The sequence below is a fragment of the Drosophila serrata genome, unplaced genomic scaffold (assembly GCF_035046125.1).
Source record: "Drosophila serrata isolate PLE 108 unplaced genomic scaffold, ASM3504612v1 contig_295, whole genome shotgun sequence".
Taxonomy (NCBI): domain Eukaryota; kingdom Metazoa; phylum Arthropoda; class Insecta; order Diptera; family Drosophilidae; genus Drosophila; species Drosophila serrata.
Window position 1 is genome coordinate 1420876 of NW_028257193.1, and position 25326 is coordinate 1446201.

Consider the following 25326-nt stretch of genomic DNA (forward strand, 5'->3'; position numbering starts at 1 on the left):
TGTCAATCAACTGAAGAAATTCGTAGATTTCCTGGATATGTAACTTAAAGATCTTTATACAAGTTAACACCTTTAACAATCTCTCTTAAGTTAAGAAATATATTAAGTACAGCATTCCTTGTTTTGTATTTCTTTACCAATCTATTCACAATTCCAGTTCTCAACAGACATTTTTGCATCGTTTTTCTGCAGTCCAAAGATCAGTTTTTCATAACTTGACAACGTTTCATAACTGTTTGCAATGAGCAGCTAGTCACCCTTGAAGGTTATTTAAACAGCTGAACTCACACCCAACTCAAAATACATAAAATTATGTGCACAACTGTATAGACATACCTATAGTATAGGTAATGTGTACATTATATATATACATATATATATATATATGCATCTGCGCATTTGGATTTTTATAATGTTTAATCGAATGTGGCATAAATATTTGCCAGAAAAGTCAATTTCCATTCACCGCTGTTAATAAATATATATCTATGCCAGATATATGTAAAACATTCGGTTCAAAGTTTACATAAGGCCCATGAAAGGATGTTTTGTTCTCTACCAATCTTTTGTTATTTGGCCCAAAACTGTTCACGGTTTCGATGAGTGACCAAGTGGCCTTTTCACAACTTATCGCGGATATATGTATATATATTCAGATTCATAATTGCACTTTTCACTTTTGCCATTTTTATTTTGGCAAAGGAAAAGCTAATGAAATGAGGAAATGTGCAAGTACACTACGTTTCACAAATCTAAAATATTTATTTAACGTATCGCAATTTGTGGAATTAATAGGAATTACATAGGAAAATATTGAATCATTGGAAGGCTAGCCTATAGATATCAGTTTTAATTATTTTACTATATCAACGCCTGTCACTTACGAAACGTGCTGTAACTGTCTGGCTTTATTCTTTTCACAATTTCCACTTTGATTTATGGACAGCAATTGCTGCTTTAATGTACTGAATATATTTGTAAATATATACAGAGAGTACTTTTGCGGAAAAAGCTTTCGCCATGAATTTCCTTTCGGCCATAAAAGCATTCAAAATCCATGACGTCAACTGGGATTCGTTGGTACTATGATCATGACCATGGTCAACTTATTTGCACCTCCGGAATATCGACATGGCCAATAACAGATGGCCCAAATTGCATTAGTTGGCCATTAGCCAGGTGATTGAAGTGCACAGAATTTGCAGGTGGGATCACCTCCAGCCTTGCACTTTTGGGCGAGTTCGTCTTGTCGAAGGTTAGTTTTGTTTTGTGGGCTTTTATTGCAGGCCATAACCCAAGGAACACCTTATCTGGCCTCCAATTGGTTAGATAACCTCTGAATATTACGTGTATTTTTAGATCGCTTTCCTATCTTTAAAAATCTAAAATATCAGCTGATATCATGTCGTTATATGTAGAGGGAGTTGACGCATTATAGATACTCCCAGTGTGTGGCTCGTTCCATTGAACTTGTTTTTACTTTGCCCCTGCAACCGGTTTTGTTTCCCCCCCTAAAACAGTAACAATATTGCATTTGGCAAAGCAACAAAATAAAATAAAAATTCGTTTATAAACAATAACAATAATAATGGGTTACACTCTGCTAAGCCGGTTTATTTGCATGAGCCAAACATCAGATTTAAACTAATGAACTCTAAAATGGCACTCCGGTTGTCGCCCGGAGATTTCTACGAATTTTTATTGAATTGTATCTCTGAGATATCATTATTCTCAGAATTTCTCCCCCACACTTGTGTTTTATCGAAATTATTTATTTTTTAATGAGGTTGTACAGTGTTCATGTGAATGTAGGTATTACTCCAGGTTCGATGATTCATCAAGTGTCTTTTGTAAGATACTAAAATTTCGTTTCTGTTTTGGTCATCAAGTTATAAGCAAATACGAATTGATAATTGATAAAAATCTGTTGTCTTATTTGAGGTCTTTTGAAGTATGATTATTAAAATTCAAAGAAAGACCCTTTGTTTGTTGCTAGGTTGGGTCTTTCAGAAAATCTATATAATATAGTTAAGGAAATTATTAAATGGTGTCAGAGGAGAAGTATTTGCTAAACTCTAGTTTTGGTAACAAATTTTTATTAACCTTTTAATACCCTTATACCTTTTTCCATGTATTATATTTATACCCTTGGAGGTTATTTTAATTTCAGTTAGAAGCTTATAAATCAGTGAAGAAGTCATTTCCGACCCTATAAAGCATATATATTCTTGATCAGCATCAACAGCAGAATCGTTCTAGCCATGTCCGGAAAGAGTTTAATTTTTTTTTAATTTTTGAAAATTTCAAATTTTTATAAGGGGTTACATCATTAAAATTGTCAAAAATTGGCAAAAAATTTAATTTTTTATAAATGTAAATTGAGTATGCAGATTTGTTAACACGATAAAAAGTAACATAGGAACGATTTCCGAATTAAAATTAATGAGGTTTTGGCTGAGTTATACGAATTTTAAAATTTAGGATTGTAGAAAAAATTGTATCATATAAATCAAATAAATACAGATTCAAAGAATTCGAACTTTTTTAAGCTTAGTTAAGATCAATTTACAGTATAATCCTATAAATCAATTACAAACTTTAAGGATGTATAAAATTTCTCTTTCCTAAGTTAGTTTTCAGTCTTATTCATTGTAGCAAAATTTTGATTTTAAGAGATTTCTGTGAAACGTAAACAAATGTTTTGCTTTAATTTTGAATAAATTTTCCATCGAAAATAACCTTTAGATTATACAAATTGATATGACTTATTTGTTTGAGTTAATGAGATTTGTTATCAACTAATTAGAAACGAATAACATATAAACTAAGACCCTCATTGTTTGTTCCAACTTTCTAGCAAACATTTATGTATTTAACTCATTTAAAGTGCATATATTTTGGCACATTATCGAGAGAGCTTGCTTAATAAATAAGAGTGATTGATGCTTTCCTAATTGCCATTTCAAATTCATTTGTTCCGAGTGCTTTCCCATTGCTGATTTTGATTTCGTTTTGCCATTAGTTCCTTCTTATCAGCACCTTTTCCACTCGACTCAAGCTTCGACTTGGAGCTGATTTTATTTAAAGCTCAATTCTCAGTTTCTCAGTTCCCCAGAGGGGACTTTTGCACATTCTCTAGCGGAATTTCAGTGCACAAAGCAAGGCGAGCTGATAAAGCTGGGTAAAGTGAATGAAATGAATTTAAAATATAAATGAACTTATAAATACATATATAAAAGTGAGGGAAAAGTGAACCAAAGTCAGCCTCGTGCTGTTGTTCTCTCCATCTGCCGATCCAGAACGGAGCTTCCGAAGACATTCGATTGTCTCCTCAGTACTAATCCAACCCCTGAGCCGTTAACACCCTAGCTTTTAATGGTCTAAAACCATTGATAATTTCTATCAAAGTTTCCAGTGATCGCGGCGAATGTGAATCCCTGGTATTTGTAGTATCACCGCATTGATAGTCCGTCTCCACATGCAGTTTTTTATCGGTCTAGTGTTCCTAGTGTGCATTTCGTGCGTTTTGCATCAAGCTATAATTTGGTAAATTAATCAGATATACTTGGCCATAGTTGTATTATCGGTGGAGAAAAACGTCAGTGTCTCAGTGTCTCAGTGTCTCTGACTTCCTGTTATTGGCCATCTTTTTATCACAATGGACTAGGCCGGTCATAATCGCCTGACATGTGCATCTTTGTGCGCTTTCGTTTGCATTGTGTTGCCTCTTATTGTTTTAGGGAATCTGTTCCCGAGTCTAGTTAATTATGGTTTGATAAACTGTGCTTAGTATTTATATTAAATTGCACTCTTTCACTTATATTTCGCAAGGTGTTTAGAGCATAAATTCAAAAAGTGGGCGTAGTTTTGCATAAAGTTCTGTTGCTTATAAATGAATACATACGGCAACAGAATATGTAGATAATAAGGAAGTCTTCCTTAACAGAGATAAATATATACAAAATAAATATGGACAGATTTCACTGTAATATATTCAGCATTATAAATATTAATTTACAGGCCATGCCTTGGCATATATATAACAAATAATCATCTGCGAGTTTTAGGGTAGAATATTTGTATCAGAACAAAAGATTTTGTTGCTTTTTTAAGTACAACTCAGGTAAGAAACTGCTTCCTAATAATAGGTGCATAAATTTAGCTTAGTTATTATATGAACACGTTGTGTAAAATAAAATCCTTACAAGACAATAGAAACTTCCCCCAGCTGAAAGCGAAATTCCCTAATCAAATCAAAAAGAAATCGAATCTATTTGCGTGTCAGGTGTATTAATGTGTCAATCTTCGCATCTTTTTTTCACCTTTCAGGTACCGGCAGACACGGTTCAGTTCGCGGCGTGTCCGAAAACGTGTGGTCTTCAAGCATGGCGAGTGCAACGTTGTGCAGGGCAATGTGGCCAAGAGGCGTCGTCGCTATCTGCAGGTGAGTGGCAGTGCGTGGCTATATGCATATGTACATATATCTATATCTGGTTCGTCGGATACGGATTTATATTTAGGTGTCCCACTCGCGCACTTTCGTTTGCGTAACTCTCAACGCGATACTTTGTTTTGCAATTATGTAAATTGATTTGTCTTCTTGGTAAAGAATCCTGTGCCTTAAGCTTGGGAACTTGTTGTGTAGAAATGTCTGCAAAAGATAAAAGCAATAGATAATAATTCTTTATAATTTTCTCTATACAATAACTGACCTTCATCTTCTATTTATTTTCCAGGACATCTTTACGACCCTGGTGGATGCTCAGTGGCGCTGGACGCTGCTCGTTTTTGCCGCCAGCTTTGTCATCTCTTGGGCCTTCTTTGCTTTTATTTGGTGGATCATTGCCTACGCACACAATGATCTGGAGTATATCCTTTTGGAGGATAAATCACCCGAATTGGTGGCCAATATGACGCATACGGTGTGTGTGACACAAGTGAAGAGCATGATGACCGCTTTCCTGTATTCCATTGAGACGCAAACAACGATAGGTTACGGCAATCGTTACGTTACGGAGGAGTGTCCGGAGGCCATCTTCACCATGTGCATCCAGTGCATCACGGGTGTCTTCATCCAGGCCTTCATGGTGGGCATTGTGTTTGCCAAGCTGTCGCGTCCCAAGAAGCGTGCCCAGACGCTGCTCTTCTCAAGGAATGCGGTGATCTGCCACAGGGATGGAGTTCCATGTCTGATGTTCCGCGTGGGAGATATGCGCAAGTCCCACATCATCGAGGCTCATGTCCGGGCCCAGATCATCCGCAAGAAGGTGACGAAGGAGGGCGAGGTGCTGCCCTTCTATCAGCAGGAGCTGCATGTGGGAGCCGATGGAGGCGAGGATCGTCTGATGTTCATCTGGCCGACGACGATAGTGCACAAAATTGATCGTAATAGTCCGCTGTACATGCTCTCCGCCTCGGATATGCTGAAGGAGCGCTTCGAAGTGGTGGTTATGTTGGGTGAGTTAAGATATCTCAAAGTTCCCGATGATGTAAACTAATTGGTATTCTATTTCAGAGGGTGTCATCGAGTCCACCGGCATGACCACGCAGGCCAGGAGCAGCTATCTGCCCTCGGAGGTGCTGTGGGGCCACCGCTTCGTGAATGTGGTTTCCTTCCGCAAGGAGACCGGCGAATACGAGGTGGACTACACGCTCTTCAACAACACCTACGACGTGGACACGCCGCTGTGCAGTGCCAAGCAACTGGACGAGCTCAAGTCGGAGTACACGAAGAGCGCCAAGAGCTGTTCCGGCCTGGGAGTCAATGCTCCCTTCGCGGATCGCACACTCTCGGCGAGCTTGTTCCAGCGGATCGCTTCAGCCGCCTCGGTGGATCACCTGGATCCGGCCAGTGATGAGTCGCTGGATTCGGGTCGCCTGCAGATACGCTCCCATTCCATTCCCAACGGCGTGCTGGCCAGCGAGCTGGAGCCGCTGAATAACAACAAGCACGGCGCCTCGTTCACCATGGGCGGACTGACCATTACGACGACAGCGCCTAGTATACCCAACCTGTCCAGTATTAACGAGAAGACCAACTCCGGTAATTCCATAAACAGCAGCAACTACAGCAACAACAACAGTCTTAGCACGCTGACCGGAGGAGGCGGAGGAAGTTCTGCCAGCGGACCCGGAGGCGGTATCACCATTGTCTCTGGCGCTGGCAACGGAGGCGGAGGTGGCCGCCAGAAGCAGTCGAATCCCCGTCGGCTGAGCATCAAGCAGGATCAGCTGCCCATCGATTCCATTTGTTGATATTGTTAATTGAGAGGCGCAAGGATGCCGGTGCTCTGTCCGCTGCCCTGGCCGTCATCAGTTAACTGATGTTGTATTCTAGTTAAGCATAGGCGCTCCCACTACAATTCTAACTCAAACTAAGCTAAGCGAGATTCCATGGAGCTCATCTGTCATAGCCATAGAGCTGCTGCAGCTGTGAAACCCGTGAAAAGTCCCTTCCTCCTTCCCACAACCCCCGATGCTGAAGTGGAGGCAATCTGATTGTTACCCACCCCCTAAACTATCCCTTAGTAAAACTATTATATGTCTAGGCTAAGCCGATGAATTAAGAATGAATGATTCACACAAGTTGTTAGCTTTACTCGTATTGAATTTACTATATAGCTAAGTTACAAATTGATATTACCGCAAAGTAAGATGTGAGAGACACAGAAACCAAAATGCTGCAACTTCCTCGTAAGCTTAGACCTCCTAGAGAAATGTTTGTAAAACGCTCACCGAATCGATATGTGTGTGAATATGAATATATATTTGAAATATTATGCGAGGACGCCACGGAATTGTAAATTCCCTTTTACCCGATAATAGTTGTTACTCCAACAAGCTAGATAATGGAATTTTATATATTCAATAAAACTGTTTCAAAAACACACGAGCTTCAATTCTAGTAATGAGTGGACAATAAAATTGTATGAGTATGTGAATGTTTGATTGATGTATTTTACTTATAAGCGACACCAAGATTGTGAAACTGAAAGACGGAGAATATACCTACAGATGAAAACTGAATTAAATCCATTGTTTGTTTAGTTTGCGTTTTTTTCCGGTTGCTGGGAAATGGCAATCATTTTTATTTGCTAATTTTTAAGGTAAATCACTTTTCGCAAACTTGAATTTAAATAGCCGGTCAAATGCCGCCATACAAATTAACTGCCAAACTTGAATTTGAATTTAAATAGACTATCAGTTCCCGCCATATCAATTAACCGTCAAATCTGAATTTGAATTGAAGAAGAAGATCAGTTGCAGCAATGCAAATTAACCGCCAAATCTGAATTCGAATTTGCCGCCCAATATGTTAACAAAAAAAAATTTTTGTTGTTTTTGTAAATTGTTGTTGTTGTAAAAATTTTGTTGTTGTTGTTGTAAAATAATTGTTGTTGTTGTTGTAGACCATGCCGCGGCTTCAGTTTGCCCGATTTCAGTACAAAATCGTTCATTTTTGGGTTTCAGGTACCAGGCGAACAGAAAGCAGCAGCAAGCAACTAAATTTTTGACGGGCAAGGGCTGCCAGATCGATGGCATATGCGATCGATCCGGTAACACTAGGCAGTTAAGCATTGCCAGATCGATAGCATATACCATCGGTCCGGTAACGCTTGTCTGCCAAGTGCTGCCACATCGATCGCATATGCCGTCGATCTGGCAGCTCTTGTCCGTCAAAAATTCAGTTGCTTGCTGCTGATTTCTGTTCGCCTGGTACCTGAAACCCAAAAATGAACGATTTTGTACTGAAATCGGGCAAACTGAAGCCGCGGCATGGTCTACAACAACAACAACAATTATTTTACAACAACAACAATTTACAAAAACAACAAATTTTTTTTTTTATTTTAACATATTGGGCGGCAATTCAAATTCAAATTTGGCGGTTAATTTGGATTGCGGCCACTGATCTTCTTGTACAATTCAAATTCAAATTTGACGGTTAACTGATATGGCGGAAACTGATAGTCGATTTAAATTTGAATTTAAAATGATGCGTTCCCGCCACTCGAAATTGGGCATTTTTCTGCAAATTAAAAACACATATTACTTATTTTTTAGTGGTTTTTCTTTAATTTTGACGCTTTCTTTTTCTTTAGCTGAGGAAAAGTTTATCATCGTTTAAAGCATACAAATTTCTCATATGAAACATACATAAATATATATAGCAACATACAAGTAGAGGGTCGATTGGTCGACAAGTGCTCGGCGATCCTTGCAAGCTAGTAGTAGTTGTAGTAATTCAAGGAATGCGGGCACTCGTCTCACATAATTTATGTTACGGGGATTTACGCGAAGGGAATTTATAATGTATTTTAGGTCCAAGGGCGTAGTGGTACAATACAATAGTACAATAGGTAATTAGTTTAAATTTTCATTTACAACAAATAATTTCGCTTTTATTGAATTTCATATCTTTCGTTTCCGACTCGTGCGAGCTCCGAATGCGATGACAATCGACTCTCAAAGGGAGTGAAATTCATTACAACAATTAAAATACATATGCCTATATTAACAATAGATTTTCATTTCGTTTTCGTAGCGGATCTGTTTAAGTTGATATCGTATATATGCATGTATAATCATTTCGCATAGCTGTAGCTTAGCCTAGTGTTAAACTCTTTATGCTGTAGGACATGTTTAAGAATATTAAATATTAATATCTCTTAATAGCTTATCGACTAACCCGCTCCAGGACACTGAATGGGGCTGCCCTAGCGCGGGCAATTGTTTCCGTTTTTGTTTTGTTTCCGTTTCTTCCATATTTTTTTTTTTACTTTTTACTTTTATTGTATTTTTTTGTGTTTTCTTGAGTTTCCTTGAGGTGTGGTTAGCACTCTCTCTTAGTTGCTTTCTAGCCTAGAGCTTGGGGTTACTGGTTATCTAACTTTAATTTATGTATTTACAGACGCTACGTGCTACGCTAGTTTGTGTTATGTTTGCTTTGTTTATGTGATTTTGTGATAAATGCCTAATGGTAGATCTCTCACTAGATGATAGCATACTAGGCTAGGCTTACTGCTAGGTGTCTTACGAGTGTATTTCATGAACTGTCCAGCAATATTCTGCAACCTTTACAATTGATTTGTGTGTGTACATGTGTCCTATTCACTATTTTTTACAATTATCTCTGTGATTTCATATTTTACATTCTAGTATTATAGATTTTTTAACCCGCTTCGCCATCAAATATTGTTGGACGACGCATTGATAAGAAATGGGCGAGCTTTGATTGTGAATGGAGTGTGTAGTGAGTGTGAGAGTTGTTTACCGATTTACAAATTCATTTCAAACATTTTTGATTACATTCGTTCCTCTGTTGTGTTCGGTTCTATCGTTTGTCTGCTTGCGTTTTTTAGGCTTTATAGAGTTCTTAGTTGAAGAGCGGATTTATCACAAGTAATGTTTTTAGTAAATTGAAATTAAGTAAAGGGCTGTATGCGACTCGCATGCCAGACTCTGGACGAGTCCAACTAGTTAATTAATTAAAAAATAAATAACAATCAAGCTGACTAAATAAGTAAATCATTGATGGGGTCTAGGGATGATACGACAAATGAGGCAGCTCCAAAACGGCCGGAAGCAGCAGCAGTTGCAACGAATGTTGCCAGCAAAAACGTTGCAACAGCGAATTGAGTTGCCACTCAGTAGTACAGGTAGCTATTGTTGAACAAGTCGTAGCGGTAGTCAAACTGTTGCTGCTGCTGCTGTTGCTCGGATCGATGCTGCTGCTCGCGCTGGAAGCTAGTGAACCAACTCTTTGTTGCGGCAATTCGCAACAGATACTTTCATTCCTTGCGATGCTGCTGCTGCTGCTGTCCTCCCGGCTGCTGCTGCTGCGACTGCAAATGGTGCTGCTGCTGCTGCTGCTGCAGGTGTGGTGGCAGCCTCGACTGCTGCTGCTGATGGGACAGGCCACCGCCCACATGTTGCGCCTGCATTCCGTGCTGGCCATGGTGACCATGCATGGACGGCTGGGATGGCCCGTGGCCATTCAAGCTAAGGCCGCCGGCAGACGTCACAGCACTCGAGGCAGCTGTGGCCGTGCTATTGCTCTCGGACTTGTCCCGGGGCAACAGGTAAACCGATCCATCGGAAGCCTGCTGCAGACTGTATTCCGTTGGCGAGCAGGGATTTCCCTCAGGATCGCGCAGATACTGCAAGGTAAATATGAAAACAATTAGTTTGGATTCTCACGAGTGTTTAAAGCTCTTATCTTTGTAGAGTTTTACCCACCTGGAACACATGACGATGCAACAATGCAAACTTGTTCGAGATACGCTTGCGCTCGCTTTCCAAATGATCGCGATCCGCATTCAACTGCGTCTTGCGCTTGACCACAGCGTTCACCTCATCCTCAAGAGTCAGGATCTGGTCCAGTTTGCGTTTGCGACAGTTCTGAGCGGCAACCTTGTTCTTTCCCCGCCGACGAATGTCGCGGATCAGCGACAATTGGTTCTCGCTAAGGTCGTACTTGGACAGCCGCTCGTTGAACTCGTCCATGGGCAGGTTGATGATGTCCTGCACCGGAATCGGTATGTTCAGGGATCGGGCGCGCTTCTCGTCGCGTGTCAGGTGTTCGTCCTCCATGGTGCTGCTGCTGTTGCCGCCAGCACTGCTGCTGGAGCTGCAGGCATTCGTTCCCTTCGTTGCGGTCTTGTTGGCCACCACCGTCTTCTTGTCGCGTGCCTGGGGTCTGGGGAGGGAGCCACTGCCCTGGGGCAGCGAGTAGGTGTGATTCAGCTGCACTAGATCCTGTGAAGTTCTTGGCGTGGGTCGAACCGTGTAGTCACCAGGGAAGCCGCTACTGCTGGCACCCATGCCGTAGGCCTGGTGATGATTGTAATCCTTGGACAGAGCCGGTCCCATGGCTCCTGGCTCACTGATGCCGCCACTGGCCATTCCCGAGGAAGCATAGCCGGCATCGTACTCATACTTGATGCTCTGCGGCTGGACAGCGGTCGCTGTTGCCGGAGGAGCTGATGGCGGCAGAGCGGACGGCGTTTGCTTGTGTGGGTCCCGCTTGCCGTACAACTGGTGCTTCTTTTGCGCCACCGGCGGCTGACGTGTGGCGGCGGTAAGCCGCGAGTTATTGTTGTAGCTAAAGTCATAGGGGCCGCCGTATTTGCCCTGATGATAGTCCTGGGCCGAGTCACTGCCCTCGCCCCATTCGCCGTCGGAGAGGGACGGCACACGCTCCGAACCCATCGAACTGACAGCACTGTCGCTGGAGGCGTCCAAGCGATCTGCGCCGCCCTGCGCACCTGCACCGCCGCTGGCCAGTAGATCGGTGGTCATGCCCGCTGTTCCGGTGCCCACCGAGCCGCTCATTGGGCCCACGCCGCCGGCTGCTCCGTTGGCTTGGTTGCCGTGCGGATGTCCCGCCGCCAGTTGAGCAGAGCTGCCAGATCCGTTGCTGACATGTCCGCTACTGGGCAGACCCAAGACCGAGGAGTTGTTGCTGGTGCTATTGTCCACCATGCGACAGAAGCCTGCAAGAGAAATCATATAGTTTAGTATAACTTCTCGCATTCTAAATTAAGGAAATAATTAAGATCGTATGTGTAGATCGGCAAGATCAGATGTTAAAGCTCAATATCGATTCATTTAAATATTATATCGTATATCGATTAAAAAATAAAAAATGTCGATTCATTAATGTTGCTCATTCACAATTAAGATGGCGTATTTGTTGCATTGAAAGCATATGCCACAAAAGCACTCAAGTTAGTTTTTAACTTTTGATAATCTATATATAGTTAGCTTACTAATAATAATGCAACAACTACTATTTAAAGTATTTGAAGCGGTCAATATAATGAAAGCTTCCCCGGTGATGAAGATCACTTTTTAAATATTTTTAATAATGCTGCATTATTAACTCATGAATCACTGTTAAGTTAACACTCGTCTGTAAATGTTGCATAATAATTAATTAACTAAACACAATTGCAACTAGTTCTTTTCTGTTATTTTGGGTACTGACCCAGTTCACGTAGACAGAATTTATTAGAGATTTGAGCTTATCGTGGTCTTGAATCATTCGTTCATTTTGCAGCTTCGATTATTCAGCACAAATTTATGACTGCTGTTTCGACAAATTCAGGCGAAAAAAGTGTGCAGTCATTTTCCATATTTCAGCAGGGACTTATCTTATCGGGCGATAAGGCGGCAACCACGAGCGCTGATAACTCGTGTGCTTCTCTCCCGCTCAACTGTTTAAACGCTATTTCGCAAATACCTGGTCACATTGCCACATCTTACGATATATTACATATGTACATAGGTCCAACGCCCACCCAACCGTAAGGGGTTTGTCTTATCTCAACTACTAAGATGAGTGTCCAGAACGGCGCAATCTTTAAGCTTGTGCAATCTGAGACATTATTATTATTATTAATGCGCTCCTGCATTTAATTAGTCAAATCAATTCAAGCAAGCAAGTAAGTAAGCTGGTGTATTTCATACTCTCGCTCGTATTTGTGCCCGCTGTCGACAAGGTCAAAGCTTAAAACCATAAACATTGATGACTTGACAAAATGCGATACTTTGTATACTGTACAGTAGGTACTACGTAAATGCGAGAGTTATCAGCGGCACATTGAACGCAAGACATAACGGAAACCATAAAGATAACAGTTAAGGCCAGAATGACACGTTTCATGATGAGCCAAAAAAAAGTACAGAACAAAACATTAAAAGATGAGAAAGAAGATTTCGTATTGAGAACGTCTTTTGTTTCTGAACTGAAATAATATGGACACGTAAACACGTAACCCACTTACGTTACGTTACACTAATGAATCTGTTACTATTATCAACCCTTTTGGAATTTTAGAATTGGCAAACTTTTCATTCGTTATGATCTTGGAGCTTTTTCTATTTCTTGGTTTTTTTTATCTCTCTTTTTCGCTTAACGTTATTGTTTCGAAAAGGATGACTCAGCAGTTTAAAAATAGTAAACAGCAAACAGGCGGGCAAAAAAAAAATAAAATGAAGAAAAAAACTTGCTGAACGGGCATTAGGCAGTGATAGAGCCAGAGGGCGGTAGAGAGAGAGACAGAGTGGGAGCCCAAAGAGAATCACTCGAGAGAGCAGAACATTGTGCTGATATCAGCAGCAGAAACAACAATAACAGCAACAGCAACAACAACAACAAAGATCGCCGTGCGGCATGACTAATGAAAAAATCGTTACGCGTTCGCACACAATTCTACAGGGCTTTCTTTCACTCATTCTCTCTTATTTTCAGTGATTTCCGAGGGGGTTGGAAACCGAAAATAAAACCACCCCGCTTCTACTCTTTTATGTGATCCAGTTTTATCTATTTTTGCTCACTCTCACCTGTTGAATTCCGTATGAGTGCGTACACCTTTTTTGGGATGCTTTATAAATATATGTACATATCTCTATCTAAATTCTAAATTCACGCACACACATGCAGAGAGGGAGAGCTGGATTCTTCACTTATGCCAAATGCGTCATAGTTTTATTAAGGCGTTTATGCTAATTGCATCAAGTATACGACACGTTGTACCGCTACGCCATCAATCGGATCGGTTCGGTTCGGTGGGTTATTATTTGGCGATATGTTCACATATATGTATGTATGTACGTTTCGAGTCGCGTCGGTTCTAATATTTACTTTACTATCGTATTCGATTGTTCGTGTTCGACTGATTTGCCCTCGACTCGCGCTCCGTTCTTTTCGCTTTGCTTTGGCTCGCGAGCGAGTGAGTTACTTTTCAGCAGTGAGCGCGAGCAGCGCGAAACCTGAGCGCTTAGAGCCCGCCGCCTCATCCCTCATTGCCGCACCAAGCTTGCCCAGCGAGCGGTGAACTAATTGTACGAAATCTGTATGCTAATCACGAAAGAACGTCAAGAGTCGCGGGCAAAACGATAAAGCAACAGTACAAAAAGCTCACCCTATAGCAGCTCAACTCGGTGGTGAGTGTGCGCGAGTGATTTATCTGTTCTGAGTCGTTGGCTTTGAGTGAAAGCTTGCTGTGCTGGCTGAGTGGATGAGTGAGTGGGTGGGGGAGAACTGTCTGACGATGCGCCATCTGCTTAACTTACCAAAGCTTTCTGCCTAAATAAATATAAACTTTTTGGCAAACCGAAAGCTTTGCACTGGACAAATTAAGGGGCTTCTTTAAATATACGGAATTTTACTTGTAGATATTGATCAAGGTTTAAATAAATAAATTTAATAAAGGTGTTTTCTTTTCTTTGAATTTCGAAATTTCTAAATTCTTTTAATTAAGTATACCCTTTCAAGGTCTTTTAATTTTAGACAGAAGCTTGTAAATCAGTGAAGGTGTCATTTCCCACCCTTTAAATCATATATATTCTTGATCTGCATCAACAGGTGAATCGATCTAGCCATATTAAATTTTTTCAAAATTTTCCAAAATTTTAAAATTGTGAAAAAATGGCAAAAAATTGAATTTTTTTAAATGTTATATTGAGTAAGCAAATTTAAAAACCTAATAAAAACTAACATAAGAAGGCTTTCCGAATTAAAATTAATCAGTTTTTGCGATAATGCGATTTTTAAACTTTGATTGGTCAAAAAAATCATAGATAAATATTTAAATATTGCGAATATTTTATGCTTAATAATGATAAATTTCCGATAAAATTCTATAATTCAATCCTGCAGGGGTTATTGACTTCGGCTATCCGAAGTTATTTTCTTTTCTTATTTGAAAAAATGTTTAAATCATTTTAACTTTCTTCATAATTTATATACTAATAATAATGCTAATAATAATAATTCTTCGATTACTCACTCTCATTCATGTCCATCAAGTGCAAATCTTCATCGGTGAAAATGGAGTTCATGAAGCCATCCGCCTGGTTCATGTCCGAGGAGGTGTTCTAGAAAATAAGGATATATTGACTATAAGTTGTATCCTGATACAAAAGGATTCTCCACTAAGAACACTCACCCCGTAATACATAAGATCATGTTCCACCTTATAGGCGGCAGCAGCAGCTGCAGCGCCATCGGCCTCATGACTCGAGTTGGTCAGATGCATGCTGGAGGTCACCGCCGATCCCAGATTGTGTCCATAGTGGGGCTGTCCCGTGGGGCAGATGTCGCCCAAGGCGGCATTCGGATGATGCAGCATGGCCGCATGATGCGGCGGTGGTGGCGGTGGCGGTGGCTGCAGGGCGGCACCAGCTGCTCCTCCACCGTACTGACCATGCTGGCCGGGAGCCGACGGATTACCACCGTTGGAGGGACTCGCCTGGTAAGAGTAACCCGGATAGTGATGCGGATACGGCGACATGTCCGACACTCCGCCCACCATGCTGGGAATGGGGCTGAAGTAGGTGGCAAAGTCCTGAAGACGCTCCATGGAAACGCTGCGATTCAGGCGCGGCATGCGGCCCTGCAAGGGAATAAGAGAAGACATTGATTAATTCGGCGCTCGTCGCTTAGCTGTTGATGTATTAACAAGGTGAGAAGGGTTCGCCTCGATAGTCGCTGGAATTACGAAACTTATAACTCAATAAGCGATCAATCATCGCAGCCAGGGAATTCTCTGGAAACCGCCGAGATCCTAAAATAACACACACACCACACATTCAGTCAGTCAGACATACGGACAATAAACTGAATTCAAATTGCGCTACAAGTAACAATATCTCCCCCTTGGCTGTCAGAGCACCGCCGAGTCTCTCTGTAAGCCAAAAAACGTGCACAATGTATCAGTCTGGCGATTTGACTGCCAGATCGATCAACGCGGTGTGTTGGAATCGAAATGAAATTCGTATCTTTCAAATTGACAAGTGCTGGGGAGTTGGAGTGTCCGGAGATTGTGGCTGCCAGAGTTGGAGTCTTGAAGCCCAGCCAGTGGTCTTGGCCAGACTTTGTTTTCCCAAACTCCACCAACGATGCCTTCTGTAAAGAGCTGTAAGTCGTCTTGGGGCCTGACTGATCGGCCGGATCGTGAGACTACGACTTCATTAGGCCCTCTTTTGTTATTGTTAATTATCGATGGCTTTATTTATTTACTCAACTAATTCCAGAGTCTCGGCGTGGGCGAATTGCAAAGTTATTTTCCTACTCCCCCCAATTCAAAGGCACACTCACTCTCGTAAAATATTCTTGAACTGTCGATCTGGTATCCTCAATCTTCTCAGATCTTTGATCCTTTCCCTTTTCGAAGGCGGCAAAGCAAACAAATTTGTTTTTAATGCTAAATGCCGGTGCTGCGTGCAATTAAGATCTTTCAGAGATCTGATATATCGGCCTGACGTTGACGCTGATGCACTTTGACACTGACATTGCAGATACGGATCGTTGGAGCCACAAAAATGAAATGAAATGAAACAAAATTCCGACAAAACGAATATCTGAATCTTCTTGGCCAGCGATCGAACTCCTTTGCGCGTTGACGTTGAGTTGTCGTTTGACCAGCACCAACTGCTGACTGACTTGGCTAACTGACTAATGACTGACTGAATGACGGACGGACGGAATGACAGTAGCCGGGGATGCACACAACCTGTATTCGAGAGTGTGTGTGCATGTGTGTGTGTATCTAATGAATGCTTGAACACGCTCCTGAGCGCAAAACAGGTAAGCAGCAGGTAGGAGCCGCATACGAGCATTGGGCGTTCACTTCAGCCAGTTGCAGTGGCCCAGACCCGGCATCTGTGTATCTGTGTATCTTTGTATCTGTGAGTATGTATCTGTGAGTGCGCGCACCGCGCATGTGTAATTTGAATTGTCACTGTCTTGTCATTAACTTCTGGTGTTGGCCATTGTTTGCTACGCTTCACACGCAAACAAATCCAAATCCAACCGCCAACTTAGACACGGTAGCCGATCTCCTTCGATCACTCTGAAGCGGAGTGAGTGTAGAATCTGTTGAATCTATTCTCCGGAATCTTTAATTCAACCTCAACCGTTACAAAAAGGGGCGGAGATGGAGGTAGAGCAGAAAAAGTACATTAGATTGCACTTTTGATCCGGGGAATTACTATCATTTGATAATGCTTTCATACTACCAATCCCATTTAGGGTTTTGGTCATGCGAGTTCCGCTAGAACTTGATAGGAATTCTTAGGTGCTTTTGATTCTCATTGATACTTTTGGGTATTTAATCTTTACTGGTTATTAAATTTATCTAAAATATGTTTGCTATATTGCATAGATATTTGTATCATAGCTTCATATTAAACTATAGTTAGGATCCTAAAATATAGCTGACTTTCAAACACATTTAAAAAGATTAAATGGTAAGGAAGATAGCAATATTTTCATGTAGTTTAAAAGGCATTTAAGTTTGAGCAATGTATATTATTACAACCTACAAGATCTTTTAATTAATATAAATATATTTATTTTGATTTGCCCAATTTAATGCTTGCAAGCACGTTCAACAATCTCATTATTTTCTACATTTGTTAAAGCATATTTCCACGAAATCCTCAATCCATCAATGGCAAATCGGGAATCACCGATATTAGCCAAAGACGTCAGAGATCTTGGTCTATTATTTGGCTTAATACCACCATCGCACCTCAGATGTACATATATATAGTTGTGAGTGTTTTTTTTGTCATTAACTTGATTTATGTGTGTGCACAAATCGAGTCCCATGACAGCAGCAGTCTCCTCCTCTCAGCTCGAGTCTCAACTTGAGCCTCCGCAACTGTTTACATAAATTGAATTAAAATCGTACAGCGAAAAAATCCGGCGGGAAAAAAAACTATAGCCAAGAAAAAACAACAACGAAAGCAAAACACAGAGATGCTGTAAAAATAATTAATAAAGTTTTTTCTCTCTCTCTGCTCTGCGCTGCGCTGATTTTTTAGCGTTAAGCTTTTTGCAAATATTTAAAATTCACATAATTAAAGCCGTGCAGGGTGACGATTAGGAGGTGCAGGCGCGGGCCGGGGGTACGGACATTAAGAGATAAATTTTTTTGTAATTCGCGCGCGCTAAATGGGGATTTAATTGCAGGGGCTACCGCCGAGCGCCGAGCGGCGAGCGGCTCAAAAGATGCAATCAAGTCGAAGGGGCAGGGGGGATGGAGGGGGGTCAGTGCGGCAAAGTGCCACCGAATTCAATAAACACTTTGGCCCCATGCGGAAAAGTCAAGTGGCGCATTGCAAGCGACAGAGAGAAAAAAACACACACACAAAACAAAAGCCCAAAGCAAAAAAATACAAAAAGTATAAAAAAAATACAACAAAAAAATCAACAATAAAGTGTCCGTAATGAACACAGGCGCCTCCCTTCCACAGACACCCCGCTCTAGCCCCCTTTTCCAATCTCTCCCTCGAGAGCTCAGCTTAGTGATTGCAATTAGCGAAAGATACACACAAAAAATTATATATATATAGATATTAATAATATAAAATATATGTAACCCTTTCAGGGTATTATTAATTCAGTCAGAAGCTTAAAACTCAGTCAAGAAGTAATTTCCGACCCTATACATTCATATATATTATTGATCAGAATCAAAAGCCGAATCTAGTCGATCTAGCTATATCCGGAAAAAATAAATTTTAAAAGTTTTTTCAAAATTTAAATATTTTATAAGGGGTTACATCGTTAAAATTGTCAAAATGTGACAAAAAAAAAATGATTTTTTTAAATGGTAAAAATTAGTTTGCAGATTTCTTAACCCGTAAAAAACTAGCATAAAAAAGTTATCCGAATTGAAATTGGTGAATTTTTGGCTTAGTTTATGATATTTGAAAAACTTGGATTTACCTAAAAAATTTGCATATAAAAATATACATTTATCACACATATTTTAGGTTTTCTTTAAGGTATGCGAAGGCCAAAAAGATAATTATTACCAAAAGTTATATATATTTCAATTTGCACTAAAACTTTAAATCAATAAAGAATAAAGCTTTGAAAATGTTCCCAAAATATTGTATTTAATTGTATAAAATATTGTATATAATTGTGTAAAATTGTTTATTTTTTAAATCCTTATAAAAGCTAACAGAGATTAACCCATTTTTAGGATTAGAGTTATGTGGCGATTGCTACCCTTGAGTTATGTGTAAGCAGACATACACATTCGGCTATTCAAAATTAGCTTCCTATCTTGTTATTTTCTTAAATCAAATCATTTTAACCGAAGTTTTCTCTCTGTGTAAAGACATAGAGAAACCTGAGTACAGGTAGCTTCAGCCAAAGGGCCATCATCAATGAATGCAAATGGCATATTAAATGTGATCAGGAAGTTGCATAATGATTATTCGCACTAGGATCAAAGGGAAAACAGAGAGAGAGAGAGAGAGAGAGAGAGAGATTGCTGGAAAAACAAAAGCTTAAAGCCGCCTAATGACACTTTCCGTTTAACCGTTAACAGTTAGACGTTTGGAAAATCCCCCAGAGAGTCGGCAAAGGACTTAGCCGACAGTAGTTCTCGAGAAAACCAACGAATAACCGATCATCTGGCTCATTAAATGGCTTTGGCCGAGTGCCGAGAGCCGGCAACCCGCTGGTTGACCCGGGAAACCGAAATACAGAAGGAGGACGGACCACATCAAACGCGGTCTAAGCCTAATCCAGCAACTCAGGTTGACCGCCGATGTGGTTTTCCTTTCTCTCTTGGACTACCGGTGGAAAAGACTTTACGGTAATTGCCGGTGACTTTGTGACTGTTTCACCCTCGACCCGGTATTTTCTCTCTTTTGTCACCTGTACATCCATCTCTTTTTTTTGGTAAGATGAGGCAGGCAGGTAGGTTAGAGGTTAAACTTCGGTCTGGGTTTCATTCAGGAAGCACTTGTTCGGTGGCTTAATTTTATTGGCCACAAAGACTGGACTAGTTGCTGGTGCAAAGGATCAGGGATTTGCTTATTTTCACAAAAATATTGTAATAATAACCTATAGTTCTTGGGAAGACATGTCTTAAAATGAATCCTAGGTCTATTAACCTAAAGATTTCCTTCCTTTAAGTTCCAGCAATATTAAAATAAATATGAAATAGTTGGGATCTATAGTAAACGTATAATTTGTTCTTTTAATTGAAGTTATTTGTATGACTTTGTTTCTATAAAGAACCACATCATTCTTTCCTAACTCTGACTCACTCAAAAAACAAGAAATACCAAAGACAAAAAATAACGAGAACTTGGCTGAGAAATAACGAAAACAACGGCTAAATAAACAGGCTGAGATTGAGAGAGAAACGGGTTGAGAAAAGCCTTTAGAGAAACATTGAAGAGCAGAAACCAAGATGGGAGACCACAAAATCCGAAGCCCATCTGTGTGTATCCATACATTATATTATTTTAACACTGCTCGCAATCATAATTTTGTTGCTTTTCTCGTACATTTCTGATGAGCAGTTACAACAAAGGCCAAAAAATAAAACAGAATAAGAATCCGTCCGACGAGAAAAGGCCAAAAAGCGAGTGAAGAGCCAAGACTGGCTCAGGGACTGGAGCTTGTGATTGACGAACTCTGAGCTGGTTGGAAGCGGAATAACAGCGGATGCTTCGTGGTAACACGAGGGGGGCAGGGAGAGAGGGGGGCGAGGAGCGTGTACAACCAGATTTGAAGCTTTGTACAAACAACAAACATGGCAACAAGAGCAACAACAGCGCCTCTTGAGGAGAGGTGGCCCAAGATCAAGTGCTTGAGAACCCCCAAAAGGGGGTGGCTATGGAAGCGGGGGAAGGAGCCGGGCCACGTGAAGAACCAAAAAAAATGGAAGAAACACCACAAAGAGCAGAAGAAGGAGTGGGAGAAGGAGAAGAAAACGAAGACTGAAAAGAGGCACTCGAAAAGCCCAGAGAAGATGAAACCAGCTAAAGAATAACCGAAAGCGAAGAGCAAACGATCCTTGAATGATTACAGATGTATATAGACATTGCCACCTAACAAGAGAGGTCAAAATAATAGCTTTTTAAGTTAAAAATAATATATAAAAGGGTTTAAAAATAATTACATTTCATAAAATTAAAAATTTAAGTAAGTTATAGAACTATTTTCATACCCTTGCAGAGGTTATTATAATTTTAGTCAGGGAAGGAGTCATTTCTATTCTATTCTATATTCTATTCTATTCTATATTCTTGAACAGCATCAACAGGCGAATCTATCTAACCATGTTTAGCTAAAATTACTATTTCTTTTTCAAAATTATGAAAATTTTATAAGGGGTTACATTTTCAAAAATTGAGAAAAATTTGAATGATTGAAAATAAAAAATGTAATATAAAGATTTATTAACCTTCAAAAAACTAACACAGGAAAGATTTCCGAATTGAAATTGATTCATTTTTGGCTTAGTTATGCGATTTTTAAACTTTGATTAGTTAACAAAAAGATCATACAAAAATATAAATTTAAATATAAATTTAACAAATGGAAATATTTCTGGTTTCATTGATATAAAAAATTAATTTTTCAGTACTTCATTTAGGTAAAGTGTAATCTTCCATTATTATATTACTTTCAAGTTGAAATAAATTACAATAACAGATTAATATTTTTGTTCTTTCTTTTGAAATTGCTATTATTTTGACCGCAGCTGTGTACACACACACACACACACACACACTCGCACACCCGTTGGCCAGGTACATGTGCAGACGTGTAAGCAAGTATGTGGAGCGCTCGACGGATGGCAGCACTTGAACCGAGCATCCGCATCAAATTATAAATAAATATATACCTTTCGGTGGGGAGGATTACGATCAATGCACACACACACACACACACACAGAGACTTACCTGATGATGGCCATGATGGAATCCGCCGGCAGCTGGCTGCCGCTGGAAGGCGCTGCCCGTGCCGCTGCCCACGCCCACACCGACTCCGACTCCAACTCCAACGCCGCCGCCATAGTTGGCCTGCTGCACCGCTCGCTGGTGGGCAGCAGCTGCAGCAGCCGCATGATGGGCATGGGCATGATGCATCGTAGCATGATGGTGGCTATGGGGATGCGGATGCGCATGGGGATGGCCGTGGTGGGGGTGGGGGTGGTGGTAAGGCGGAGCCGTGGATTGCAACATCTCGTCTAGCTCCTTCTTGGCGTCCTCATCTAAGTCGAACAGGGGCGAGCCCACGGAATTCTGAAGGTCCTCGAAGTCGCTCACCGAGAAGCTATCACCGTCGGCCCTATTTGGATCCCTGTCCTTGTCCTCGTTGCCGATGCGTCGCTGCTTGCTTGGAACTCCTTCGACACTGAGGAAATCCTCACCGGTCTCGGAAACAATCCGTTGAGCTTGATTCTCGTTCAAGGCAGCGGCTGCCTGCGAAGTGGAGGCCACCGGATCGTTGGATAACTATGGAATTGGAGAGGAGAATGGGGCATACATTAGGTATTTTCACCTGGCTAAATGGGGGGCCACTGGACTTACCTCGTCTTCGAGGGGGAATTCCGAGAGCTTGAGTACGTCGTTCAACAACTCATCCAGGGGCAAGCGAATATATTCACCTGAAAAGGGGAAAGGAAAGAATTAATATAAAGTTAGAGCTACTTTTGAGATACTTTTTATAGTCACAATTCGATCTTTGTTCTTGGTTAACTTTGAATTGTTCCCTAATAACTTTATTTTGTGATTAATTTATACATTCTATCAGATCTTTCTATAAACTGAGCTTAGAAATGCGGTAAAAGAACTTATTATTAGACCTGTATTCTTCCTCATAGGTAAAATAAATTATTTTCTCAATACATTCTTTGCTTCTTTGTTGAAAGAATTGCATCTCAAGAATGATTTGAAAATAATTATGTTCTGATCAATGGGGATTTCTAAAACCCTCACTATTCTCTACGGAGAATTAAGTACTATCATTTCCCAAACCATGATTCTAACTTTTGATTGCTCAAAATACTTCCAATAAACAAATTGCATTCCCCTTGGAGTATAGTTTACCCCAGAGTACTGATCTTTGTCTTTCTATTACAGCGTGGAAAATATACAAAAATATTTTGATTATTTGAATAGGAACGCTGACTCTATGTTTATCTTCTCCCACCCTAACTCATTTCCCTATATTCCCCAGAGTGTGATCAATTTTCTTACTAAAGGTTTGCCCAAAAATCTCCTGGGGAACAAAAATAGAAAACGAAGAAGGTAAACAAGGATCAGGCCAAACAGTAGCACTTTCCTGTGGGAGACCCAGTTCGGGAGATCAGCGGAGAGATCAGAGACTGGACAGTAACTAGAGTCAGTCAAGCTGAGTGCAAATCATTAATCATAATCATAAAAACGTGATCTCTGAAAAGATCGCCTGACGGAAGCAGCAGCAGCAGCTGAAGCTGAAAAATATTGCAATAAATGAACGAATACCCCCGACTCCTCTTAATTGATGATCAGTTATGACAGCTCCGAGATATCCAAACTAAACATAGACTAAAATCAAAGTTCCCCTCAACTATATCGCTTACAATTGAATTGACTCACAAGACAATTGATTCCTGCTCAAATATTGATGGCGGCCAAATATTTGCATTGGAAATTCTCGGGAAATCCAGAGTCAAGAGTGGTTGGGGGGACTCTGAACATTATCAGAAAATTACTACTTAACATCGACTCGAGTTCCACGAAGAGGAAAACCCCCGTCCCAAAACGTGGGCAAACATCTAGATAAAGCCAAAACGAAAACCCGAAATGAATTTGAGGGCCAAAAAGAGGGCGCAACCTGGTCGAAAGAGTAGGAAAGTCCAGGTCGGAGAGAGAGATTCAAGTGGTGTGACGACGACTACGACGACGACCTTTGCTGGGGCACTTGAGTCGGGTTCAAAAATTAGAATAAACACAGCCGATGGAACAGTTGGTCTCTCCACCAAATGCTTTGTTATTCTTACGATTGGTTACAAAACGTATTCCCCCTGCCTTTTTTCCCAATTTCCAACGCAACCATTTTGGGCCGAATTGGTTCTTGGTCTTTCTTCTGTCTATCTGTTCTGGCCATGTTTTTTTTTGGTTCGGCATAGCCTGTTATTTTAGGGTTCTCCCTTCCTTATTTAATTCTTATTATTTTTTTGGTAACAGTTCGTGGTCCGTTAATTTTGGAATGCGTGTGTGGGTTTGCCTGTTGTTAGCTGTTTACTTATCGTTGGGCTGCCTGGCTGTTTGTCTCCCTTTTTCGTGGGTTTCTTTGTGTTTTTTTGGTTACTCGCTCTTTGTGGCCGAAACGACAATGAAAATATTATTCGATTTTTGGGTTGGTAGTATGCATTGTTTTCTGGCCGGACTGACCAGGAGCAACTGTCAACTGTCACCAGCAATTAGGCGGACAAGGCTTTAGGGAGGCGTTGATGGGGGCCAACAATTGTTGGTCAAATTTTTGGTTACCTTTCAGGAAGTTTGCTCAAACGAAGAGAAGGAAGGAAGTCCAGGATAATGGTGGGAGAGTCGCGTAATGGAGCCGCTAATGGGGTTGATTGAGCACTAAACACCGACGGCTACTTGATATTTTTCTAGGGGTAACAATGGGGCGGGTTTTCGGGGTGGCACTTATCTGAATTGTTTGCTTAGATTGTAAGCCTAATCGAAGGAGTGAATGGTTATTAAGCTCAATCAAGTACTTGTACTGGGCAAATTGTTTTATGATCAACCATGAATTGTTTTAGAGGGAAATGTTTATGTGATAGAATTGCAAAAAATTGGGCATCGAATTAGAAAAAAACCCAAAATTTTTTAAAAAATTTGTTACATTTACCAAAAGGTTTCTAGGAATTGGATAAAGAAACATATCTTGAGTCTAAAGCTATAAAGAGCGAATAAAAACATATACGAATAAGATAAGAATAATAACTTTTAGCTATGCTTCTATTTAGTTTCTTTTAAGAATGCTCTCAATTGAGCATTAAAAATTACTTAAAAATACTAGAAAAAATTGCTTCTTATTGATTGAAAGTTCTTATTTTCTAAATGATTACTTTGGAGAGTTTCTAATCTAAAGTTAACCCCACTTTGAGCTGTAATAAGAATCATAACTTTTGAGTTAAGATTCTACTTTATTTCTTTGAAGAATGATCATAGTAAAACCTCCATAAATAAATACTTAAAACTCTATTAAAAAAAAGTTGAATAGAAAGTATAGAACGTATTGTTTCTTATTGATTTGTAAGTTCTAATTCTTTTAATGATTAATCTCAAAAATTTGTAGCCCAAATATTACCCTGTACTTTTGTGTAATTTTCAAATCATACGATAAATTTCAAAATTCGGTCACATCTTCGTACCAAACAATGGATCTTTACGAACCTTTTTTAGTTCAAGGGATGCTGCAATGATGACGATGTTGATATCTATGAAATATTCGTGTTTATAATCCAAGAAACACAAAAAAAACTCAAATGTGGTTTGATTTG

General features: G+C 40.3%; 2 protein-coding genes across 16 annotated transcripts in view; one reads left to right on the forward strand and one right to left on the reverse strand.

The window, feature by feature from the left end:
* Positions 1-7026, forward strand: part of Irk1 (Inwardly rectifying potassium channel 1) — a 31439-nt gene extending 24413 nt beyond the window's left edge. For 6 of the 9 annotated variants that reach the window (XM_086837034.1, XM_020961669.2, XM_086837033.1 and 3 more), the window contains 3 exons: positions 4330-4444; positions 4737-5457; positions 5516-7026. In XM_086837034.1, the coding sequence (XP_086693160.1) occupies positions 4330-4444; positions 4737-5457; positions 5516-6255 (1576 nt within the window). In that variant the 3' untranslated portion in view covers positions 6256-7026. Of the gene's footprint in view, positions 1-3140; positions 4124-4329; positions 4445-4736; positions 5458-5515 lie in introns of those variants that run through there. The other 3 variants (XM_020961675.2, XM_086837035.1, XM_020961672.2) reach the window with 3 other exon arrangements.
* A 1027-nt stretch (positions 7027-8053) lies between these two features.
* The window catches only part of cnc (NFE2 like bZIP transcription factor cap-n-collar), a 50305-nt gene continuing 33032 nt past the window's right edge, over positions 8054-25326 (reverse strand). For 5 of the 7 annotated variants that reach the window (XM_020962080.2, XM_020962078.2, XM_020962081.2 and 2 more), the window contains 6 exons: positions 22361-22437; positions 21731-22285; positions 14955-15401; positions 14796-14883; positions 10240-11495; positions 8054-10160 (listed from right to left, as the gene is read on the reverse strand). In XM_020962080.2, coding sequence (XP_020817739.2) covers positions 9792-10160; positions 10240-11495; positions 14796-14883; positions 14955-15401; positions 21731-22285; positions 22361-22437 — 2792 coding nt within the window. In that variant the 3' untranslated portion in view covers positions 8054-9791. Of the gene's footprint in view, positions 10161-10239; positions 11496-11989; positions 12096-13347; positions 13884-14795; positions 14884-14954; positions 15402-21730; positions 22286-22360; positions 22438-25326 lie in introns of those variants that run through there. The other 2 variants (XM_020962083.2, XM_086837037.1) reach the window with 2 other exon arrangements.